Here is a 10543-nt window from a genome sequence, read left to right on the forward strand (position 1 = left end):
TTGCCTTTGTTTATCCATATAAAGATGTGTTTATATTCTTTTACCCGAGGTATTTACTGGCGCTCTATTGCCGCTGTCTGTTCACTGTTTCCTTTGAATACCATAACACCTGATTTTCTAACACTAAATTTCAAACCTAAATTCTCGCCTTCCTGCCCACAGGTGTCAGCCAGACGTTGCAAATCACTTTGCTTTTTGGCTAGCAACACAATGTTATCTGCATAAAATAAACCTGGAAGCTGCTGCTTTACTACTGTACCCCTCTCTATGTATGACAGATTAAACCCGATATTCCTTCGAGCGCCCTCTCCATTCTCACCATGCACATCATAAACAGCAGTGGGGATAAAGGGCGCCCCTGCCTCAGTTCCTTTTTGACATTGACACGTGTACTTGTTTGTCTTAATCGGGTGACACGTTTCACCACCCAAGAAATGTTATCGTACAGCGCAGGACGCACTTACATGTATCAGAAGTTTCTGGAATGTTATCCATGCTTCCCTCCGCTGTCTGTGACCGAACCTTGTGCAATCCGATCGCATGTGTGCGCGACGCACATGTCGAACTGTGTAACTTTGTAACGCAAATGTGGAACTTTGTAGAATGCACGCGGGTCCCAGCGATTACTCTGGAACATTCGACGACTGATGTATAAAAGCGGACGCGCTTGACCCGCAGATCAAACGTTCCACGATCACCGACCCTGTTCGCCGCCATCGTTGTGCTATAAGTGTAACCTGTTTTTGTGGGCATAGGTTCGCCCAATAAAACTTGGTTTCGTCTTTCACAGTATTGCTACTGTGTTCTTCAACGTCACCACCACGTGACACTTGGTGGATGTGGTTTTTGTTCATGTACCGGATGCCCCCGACAAGCCGTGATCCAAGCCCGGACCGCAAAGAGAACACCAACGTATTCCCGGGCCATCGAGCAAGCCGCCGTCTTCAAGAGCTGCCCCCGGAGCACAGACTTCTACCTGTGAAGACCAAGATTGTCGCCAAGGCAACCCCAATGACAGCCCTAGCGTCCCCCATCGTGCTGCAGCAGCCCAGGGAGCCTCCGACGTTCCGCGGTTCAACATTCGAGGACGCAGAAAGCTGGCTTGAGACGTGTGAGAGGGTCCCTGCATTTAACAGCTGGAACAGTGACGACAAACTGCGACATGTCTTCTTCGCATTGGAAGACGCTGCCAGGGCGTGGTTCGAGAACCGAGAAACCACCTTAACGACGTGGGACCTGTTCCAAAGCGGCTCCCTGCAGACCTTCACAAGCATCGTACGCCGAGCACGAGCCCAAGCACTACTAGAAACCCAAGTGCAGCTGCCTAATGAAACCACCGCGATCTTTACAAAAGAAATTAGCCGCCTATTCCGCCACGCCGATCCAGAAATGTCCGAGGAGAAGAAAGTCCGCCTACTGATGCGTGGTGTAAAGGAGGAACTTTTCGGCGGAATGGTATGAAGCTCACCGATGACCGTCGACGAGTTTCTTCGCGAGGCCACCAGCATCGAGAAGACATTAGAAATGCGCAACCGGCAATTCAACCGCCGCACGAACTCGACAAACTACGCCGAGTTGAGTCGCTGGCCACCGACGGCATGCGCGAGACTATCCGAGCGGTCGTGCGGGAGGTGCTACAGAAGCTGTTGCCTTCATCACAGCCTCAAGTGGCTTCGATTGCCGACGCCGTACGTGAGGAGCTCCAACAACAACTCGAAGTACGCCCTGAATCGCTGGAGCCTCAGCCGCAAGCGATGACATACGCCGCTGTAGCCCGCCGTCACTTTCCCCCTCCGCGCCCACGGCAAGGCCCAGTGACTACACAGTTCCGTCGTCCACCACCACCCCCGCCTCTAGCACGCCAAGCCGTCACCTCACGCGGCGTTCCAAGGAAGACAGACGTTTGGCGCGCCCGACCACCGTCCGCTTTCGATTACTGCGGAGAAGCTGGGCACATCTACCGCCGATGCCCATACCGGGAGATGGGACTCCGAGGGTTCGCCGTTAACGCGCCGCGACCACAGACTGGCAAACGACCTCGCGATATCGCCGACTACCTCGGCGCGCCACTCAGTGGAGCCCTCGACGACCGTCCCGTTCGCCGTCACCAGGCCGCTACCTGTCGCCGCAGCGCCGACCATGCACCGGCCGGCCCGGGGCCGCTTTGCGAGCCCACATCCAGAAAACTAAAAGCAGCAACCGATGGAGGTGCGGTTGCTGTTCGTCGAACTGACGAAGATCCTCCGCGGCCGACGAAGACGACGAAGAGACCATCTCGACGACATAATAACGACACACCGCCGTCCCGACGAAGTCAGGAAGCCAAGACTACACCGATGCAAGACGACTTGACGACGCGACGTTCCAACTTCTGTTCAACACGACGCAGCCGTGATCCTACGTCAAGACCTAACTGCAACGCCAGACAAAGAACCACCAACCCCGACGTGCTTCTCGACAGCTATGCAGTTACCGCCTCAGTGGACACAGGAGCCGATTACTCCGTAATAAGTGGACACATCACCGCCCAGTTGAAGAAAGTTAAAACTGCATGGGAAGGGCCTCAAAATAGGACCGCTGGAGGACACCTCATCACGCCGACTGGAATCTGCACGGCAAGAATGACCGTTCATGACCGGACTTAACCTGCCACCTTCGTTATCCTCCAACAGTGTTCACGGGACGTCATTCTCGGCATGGACTTCCTCAACCAATATGGCGCAATCATCGATCTGAAGTCGAAGTTGATAACGCTGTCGGAAGATCGAGCGATACCGCCGGAGAGCCCTTGTAGTCACCATCCCTTAAGCGTGCCCGAAAGTCAAGTTAGCATCCCGCCTCGCTCCAGCATTGTCATTTCCGTCGGTACCAAAACACGTGCCGACGTAGAAGGCGTCATCGAGGGTGACCAACGCCTGCTGCTAGACCGTGAAATTTGCGTCGCAAGAGGGATCTCTCGACCGCATGGAGGAAACCCGAAAGTGTTGCAGACAAACTTCAGCCAGGAGTTCAAGCACATCAACAAGGGCACGACGATCGCGTACATCGAGGAAATTCTGTAAACCAGTAATGCATTTGTCATCTCGGATTCCGCCGCATCTACCCCGACGACCATGGTTCCCGAGCAAGAGTACGACATTATTCCAGGTCTCCCCGTGATTAAGCAACAGCAGCTCAGAATTGTGCTCCGACGATACAAAGGCTGCTTTTCGACGTCATCGCGGATTCGACAAACACCAGTCGCCAAGCATCGCATAATGACCGAGGAGTGCGCTCGACCACTCCGCCAGAGCCCTTATCGAGTTTCGCTGCGAGAACGTGAAGCTATAAGAGAACAAGGGCCCCATAACGTAAATCTATTCCAATATGTTTTTATTCCAATCTCGTGACGTCAAATTTGCGTAACCGTCGACGCAAGCATCGGGCGGTAACCCGCAGGGTTGTCTGGACAGGCCACTTAAACGCACCCCTAGTTTATAGGAGGGCACTTTTGTTTGCTTGAAAAACGAGTAACATTGCCTACACTGAGCGGCTTGTCTTTTCTAATTGGGTGAAAAGAGGCGAGGAGCACGCTCAAGTGGAGAGAGATGTGATAGGGCCGAGCCACAGCACTGATAGTCGATCACCGGATGAAGAAGATGGTGCCGGCGTCTGCGATTCGTCCGCTTTCCCTTACCTAGCTTGCGGTGGCTCGTCGAAAATCGCGGCGGCATGCAACGGAAACTTGAGAATGACGCTAAAATGGATCCTCAGCAAAGAATAGTATGCAGAATGAGGTCTTAAGTGTGCTAAAAGTGCTCGAAAACGTTACACGGTCACGCAGAAACATTTATTATACGCAAGTAAACCCATGCTCTCAGGCTGATGCGAGTACCCAGCACCTGAGCGATCGGCGGCAGCCATATTTTATTCTTTTCGGAACGGGGCGGCCTGCGGCTATTCAGAAGAAAGTGCAGTTTCGTTCGGCATATTAATGCATCTTTAATGCGTACATGTCACTTTCACGCGTTAGATTTTGCGGTTTTGTGACGTCGAGTGACAGGCAGGTGAAGTGGATGCAGCCCGAAAACTTTTGACCAATATCCGGAGGCTAATGGCGAAAAGGCGTGTAATCAGAAATAACCAGTTTTCTTTTTTTCGGTCAAATCGTGCATAATCAGTGTGTACTGTAGGGGTTGAGGGACGGACTTCGCGGATGAAAACCCCCAAAACTTGGGAGGGATTTATTCTACATTATGTACAGGGAGGTGAGCGACAAGTAACAGTTGTACAGTCATTACGGGCCGGCAGCAACTCGGACGCTGCGGCCTGCGGCAAGAAGTTCGAGAGAGGTCAATTAGGGAATCAGGGAATGTCCCAGAATCTCAGGTCTCTCTGGAAGGCTTTTTATAAACCCTTCGAGCACTGTAAGTCACGTCATTTTTGACCAATAGGAGAGTCCACTCCGATGACGCCACTTTCAGCCAATGGTAGGCGCCCGTGTCGCGGTGTCACACCTGGCGGGGCTCTCTGTGGTCTTGCCTCGCAGACTGGCAATGCACTTCTTCTAACGAGGAGAAGGAGGGGGGCGCGCATGCTTCATTGCACAAGGGCCCACCTGCACCCGGTGGCTCGGCTCCGCAGCGGTAGCAGATACCTTCTTCAAAGCCGAAGGGGGACAATTGAGCTCCATTGTACGAGGCCCCCTTCTAATCCCGGCGACGCACGAACTTGTTGGCACGTGAACTTGTTGCCTTAAACTTGTTTGCTCGGCCGCTCCTCTGGAATGTGCTTTCCTGCTTCGGCATTCCTCAATTAGCTGTGCTGCGATCCGATGTGGTCTGGGGAACTCGAAGTAATCGCAGGAAACAGCTCCATATCTAACAGTACACGTCATGTCAGATGGGGAGCTATTGAGGTTTTCGTGACGTCGCATGACAGGCAGGTAAGGTGGGGGTGGTCAACAAACTTTTTGACCAATCGCGGAGGATCGATTACAGAATTGGAATAGAAAAGTGTGGAATAGTTTTACGTTATAGCGCCCCAAGTCGACGAAATGCTGCGCGACGACATCATCCAGCCGTCGAAAAGCCCGTGGGCATCCCCTGTTGTCCTGGCAAAGAAAAAGGACGGAACCCTACGTTTCTGCGTCGATTATCGTAGTCTAAACAAGATCACGAAGAAGGACGTATACCCCCTCCCACGGATAGACGACGCATTGGATCGGCTCTGCAACGCTAAATACTTCTCGTCGATGGACCTCAAGTCTGGCTACTGGCAAACAGAAGTCGTCGAAAGAGATCGCGAAAAGGCTGCCGTCATACCCCAGAGGGCCTCTACGAGTTCAAGGTTATGCCATTTCGACTGTGCTCGGCGCCTGCAACGTACCAGCGCGTGATGAATGCGGGTTTAACAGGATTGAAGTGGCAGACCTGTTTCGTTTACTTGGATGACGTCGTCGTCTTCGCTGGAAATTTCGAAGATCACCTTAGGCGGCTTGCAACAGTACTCGAGGCCATCAAGTCATCAGGGCTCACTCTGAAGCCAGAAAAGTGCCGCGTCGCTTACAATGCGCTTCTATTCCTAGGCCACGTCATCAGCAAGTCTGGAGTCCGCCCCGACCCGCAGAAGACAGCTGCCATCGCAAAGTTCCCGCAGCCCATCGACAAGAAGGCAGTGCGTAGATTTCTTGGCATGTGTGCCTACTACAGGCGATTTGTCAAGGACTTTTCACGCATCACTGAGCCACTGACAACGCTAACTAAATGTGACCTCGAGTTCAAGTGGGAAACGCCGCAGGCCGACGCATTTCAAGAACTCAAACGACGCATGCAGTCGCCACCCGTACTTGCGCACTTCGACGAGCACACCGATACCGAAAACGACACTGACGCTAGTAGCCTAGGCCTCGGTGCCGTCCTAGTCCAGAGAAAAGATGGACATGAACACGCGATCGCTTACGCTAGCCGGTCGTTGTCAAAAGCGGAAGGCAATTATTCTACCACCGAAAAGGAATGCCTCGCCATCGTTTGGGCTACAGCAAAAATTCGCCCTTACCTATATGGCAGGCAATTCAATGTCGTCACCGACCATCACGCCTTGTGTTGGGTAGCGAATTTATACGCGCCGTGCACGCCGCCGGACGCGCCACTAGTGCAGAACACGCGGGAGAGGAGCCTGGCGTGCACCGTAGTTTGTTGTGTCGTTGATCCTGCTTCTCTGTCTTATACCCCTGTTACACGGGCACTCTAACGGCCGTTAAGGAAAACGGCAGTTGGCCTTAACGGCCGTTAGGCGAAGTTACACGGCGGCGCGAGCGCCGTTGGAAATCCACCGGCGATTGAAATCAACGGAGCTCGCCGATCTCCGTTGCGCCGCCGCTTCCGTCCGTTTCCTCGTGCAGTAGACACGATGGCAGCCCCTAGCCGCAACGTGTCCGCGCTGCAGGTGAGCGCGCCGGCGCAAAAGCGCTTTGCTTGGACAGCGTCACTGAAGCATTTGCTTATTGAACTGTGGCAAGATCACCTGGCCGAACTGCGAGCGCAAAAGCACAATGCGCCCGTGTACGCGAGGATGACGGCGCTGTTTAACCAGCTCGCAAGCGAGGAATGTGGGCACGCTGTGTGCATCACAGTCAAGCAGATTAAACACAAGATGGAAAACTTGGCCCAGGACCACAAGTAAGTTGCCACGCATTTATTAGTGATCTTTAAGCCGACATGTATACGCCTTGTCAGGCATGTTCAATAAAATTTGGCGCCCCGCACTGCCCGACGTGTGTTTCGACGCCATAGGCAACGTCAAATTTTGCTTGAAGTGGGCTCGAACGTGATTTTCTCGACTTTTTGGACTCATTGTAACTCTCATGCAGCATCTTAGCGTAGTACAATTCGTTTTGATATGTAGCCGTTTGCTGTAATCTAGGCATGGCCGGCGTAGCCTGACAGAATGTATTTGCACCGAGAAGTCTGTTCGATCAGCTACTCGAAATAAGATCTTGACATGTGCAGTAGCTTTCCTGCAGCTTGCGATGCAGTGCAGCTAACAATCGCTAAAGTCACACTATGAAAGCAGTAGTGTTCGCACTAAATGCAAACAGTACTGCTTTCTTGTTTTATTTGCAAGTTCCATTAGCCACAAAACAATAATACTATACTAATAAAATTAATTATATGCATTACTTTTTTAGTTGGAGTGGAGTGGCACGTTCTAGGTCGTTTTCGACACAAAACACCACTGCACTGATCAAGAACCTGCCTTTTCAACGCAACCACTCAATTTCTTATAGTTACACACTATTTTCAGAGGCTGGGGTGTGGTCGTACTTTTAGGTAGCTGTCAACACAGTGTGCTAAAATACTTGAAATGTTGTTATCTGACGAAGTCGTGCATATAGAAATGCAGGAAAAAGCACACTATGTCGTGCATATGACATCAGCCCAAGTGATTGAAATTTACGTCTTGAATAGAGCAGAAAGCGCTGAATGCATATCCTAATCAAGAATCTCACCCAAACTTATGGCTTGACATTGTCTACAGGCTAATAACTTGTATCTTGATATCAGCTGATTTTGATCGAAGCCTATTGAGCTCGCATGATAATTCAACAGCTTTCTCCTTGTTGTTTACCGCTTTGCCTGCAGTTTTAACTTTCAGCACAAGGAGTTTCATTGTTCTTGGCAGTTTGCACTAGTGCAGAAAAACGTGTTCATCCCTTACGACATAAAGAAGTGACTCTTAGCTGTACTTTTTATTTCAGAAAGGCAAGCACTGCTGGCACTGGGTCTGCTGCAACTGAGTGCCCATTCTACAAACGGATTCACGCCTTCCTGGGAAACCTGCCCATGAATGACAGAAGCCTGGTTCAAGAGAGCTTTCAGGTGCAACATTTGTTTATTTTGGTTGTATGCAAACCCTAGAAATGGACTGACATACTGGATTTTTTTTTTGCCGGTCAGGTTTGTCGCTGGAGACAGTTGGCAGTAAAGTTAAGAGAATTTCATGTTACTAAAGCGCATGACATGAACACGAGGCATTGTTGTGTCCCAGAGTACTAAAATGCACAGATAATTTCAATAAGCGTCAGTTTGTGTAGCTTCAAAATTATTGGTTAACATTTCCGACATACCGGAAGGCACAATACTTCTTACTTTTCTTGGAGTTATGAAAATAGGGTGAGATAGGTAAGGCTGGTTATGTTACAAAAGGGTACCAGCGTAGGCCATGTGCTTTAGGGTGTACCAAAACTCTTTTAGAAAAAACAGCAACTATTGCATAAAATTCTAGTATATTGAAGTGTTTCTGCACGTTATGTGTACTACTTCCACTCATCATGCAACGCTGCAATAATCACTTAGAAACAACATTCAGTAATCTTCTGTTCTTATTCTTTTCTTAAGCTGGACATGGTGGAGTGGCTGCCAGAGGGTGCAGAGATTGTTGCCTCAAGACCGGCATCAGAAGCGCCGAGCAGTCCAGACACCGTAAATGTCGAGGCGTCGACCAGTCTTGCCTCGACCAGTGAAGCATCGACAAGCCAGGCTTCAACACCTGCTGCATCATCCGAGAAAAGTCACACACGCAAAAGGCGACAGCCGACATCATCTATAGATAAAATTGTGCTGCTTCTAGAAAGGCAGGAAAACCATGCCGAAAAGATGGCAAAAAAGGAGTACAAGCTATCCAAAAAGACGGTCAGACTCCTGGAGGAGGCCAATGACCTACACCGTGAAATGGTCACCATAATCCGCCAATACTTCGAAAACCGGCAGGAGCGTCAACCTGACTGCCCAGGCAGCCCTGAATAAAGACCTGTGTACACACATGCACCAAAAATTGCCCAGTCTTTCACGTTCTGTTCATTGTTCACGATTGCATGCCTAAAACAAAGCTTTTCAAAGTAGTCATGGCTTCAATGAAAAGATGTGCTTGGCCAAAGCACGTCGGACACTTTCACCTGACGAGCTCACTGCGTTGCTCACACAAACAGGATGCGGAAGCTCCCCAGCTGCTGCTTCAGCACTCCACTGTGTGTCGCACTGATCACGCATGTGCTCGCATACATTGTGAAGGATGCAACAAGCTCGCACAATGCTGTTGACATTTTCGATTTGGCACTCAATTGCCTTCAAGATCCTGAACCTAGCCTTCAATCTCCCAAAGGCATTCTCAACGACACGCCTCGCTTTTGAGAGTGTGTAATTGAACGTTTGCACTGTTGGGTTGCTCGCACTCATGTGAGGGAAAGGCTTCATCAAGTGACGCTGCAATGAAAAGGCCTGGTCACAGAGGAGGACCGCTCCTATTGGTATCCCGTCAATAATCTGGCCTGGTAAAGTGAACAGATCAGTTCCTACTACGTCCGGTAATATCGAGCCTCTGTACACTGCTGCATCATGATTGCGCCCTGGAGACCCAACATTAATAAACATGAACTTGTAGTTGTGGTCTACAACAGCAAGCAAAATTATGCTATACCAGCCCTTATAGTTGTAATAGTCCTGCGCATTTTCTTTGGGTGGCGAGACTTTTATATGGCAATCGTCCAGCACGCCAAAGCCCTGCGGAAAGCCTATGCAGGCTTCGAACTGTCGCACGTGGTCTCTAACATTGTTCAGTGACGGAAACCGCACAACTTGGGGCTCGAGAACATCTACGACAACGTCACAAAACTGTCGGAAGATCAGGTTCACGGATGGCCGACTCACACCGAAGAGATGAGCCACAGTCCTTTCCTCTGCCGATGTGGCGAGTCTGTACAGCGAGAGGGCGACGCGCTGGTGTAGGGGTATGCAAGCTCGCATGTTTGTATCCTCCCGTGTTAGTGAAGGACACGAGCTCACGATGTAGGCAAATGTGGAACGGCTCACGCGAAAGCTGGCCTTGAAATCTTGATCCGACAACGTCGGCACGGTGGTGTCGTACCAAGACGGTGGTCTGGAAAGCGTCCACACACTCCTTTGCCTAGCAGACATCACCACAGCGAGTGCAGCGAGGCTGCGACATCGCCTCTCGGCCGCCTTCCGCTTCTTCTTGATTGACGCTTTCTGAATGCGCACAGCTTGCAGCTCAGCCCTTTTTGCAGACGACAAGGCCTCGTAGTGCGCAACCAGGAGAAGCAAATCGGGTGGACAATCACGGTCGCAATCATAAGGTGGCCGGCTAACCGCCATTCCGCGGCTGTTCTGAGGTGCGCGTCGCAAGGTCGTACCACGTTCAACACTGCACCTGCTGAATCGCGCAGACGGTCACTCGCGGTACGAAAGAAAAAAGGATATGCACAGTGAAGCTGCGGTTAGTACAAGCGATGAAACGTGAAATGGGACGCTTCACCACGTTGAAACCACAACAAACGCAACCATTTTGCAACGCCATGGATCGGATTGGATCGGCTAATTGAGCTTCTTCGCTAGTTTTGCAAACAACTTTTGCAAATAGGTAAACAAACACATTGTACAGCATGTAGCGCAGAAAATAAATGGAGAAACAAAATTTTTTTAGAGTTGGCGAGGTAAAAAGCTCAAGAGTCACGTGATCAATCGTCGAAACGGAAGTAAACCGACTG

At 50.7% G+C, this 10543-nt stretch overlaps 1 protein-coding gene across 1 annotated transcript; it reads right to left on the minus strand.

Annotated features, from left to right (window-relative positions):
• Positions 1 to 8848: 8848 nt before the first annotated feature.
• Positions 8849 to 10308, minus strand: LOC135902772 (uncharacterized). The gene has a single exon (XM_065433009.2). The coding sequence runs from the start codon at positions 10149 to 10151 to the stop codon at positions 8883 to 8885; it is 1269 nt and encodes a 422-aa protein (XP_065289081.1). The 5' UTR covers positions 10152 to 10308; the 3' UTR covers positions 8849 to 8882.
• Between the last annotated feature and the right edge of the window lie 235 nt (positions 10309 to 10543).

This window comes from Dermacentor albipictus, chromosome 2, assembly GCF_038994185.2.
Source record: "Dermacentor albipictus isolate Rhodes 1998 colony chromosome 2, USDA_Dalb.pri_finalv2, whole genome shotgun sequence".
Taxonomy (NCBI): Eukaryota; Metazoa; Arthropoda; class Arachnida; order Ixodida; family Ixodidae; genus Dermacentor; species Dermacentor albipictus.

Bases quoted from the DNA above. Each gene is read 5' to 3' on its own strand.
- LOC135902772 (XM_065433009.2), bottom strand. From the start codon at position 10,151: ATGGCGGTTAGCCGGCCACCTTATGATTGCGACCGTGATTGTCCACCC.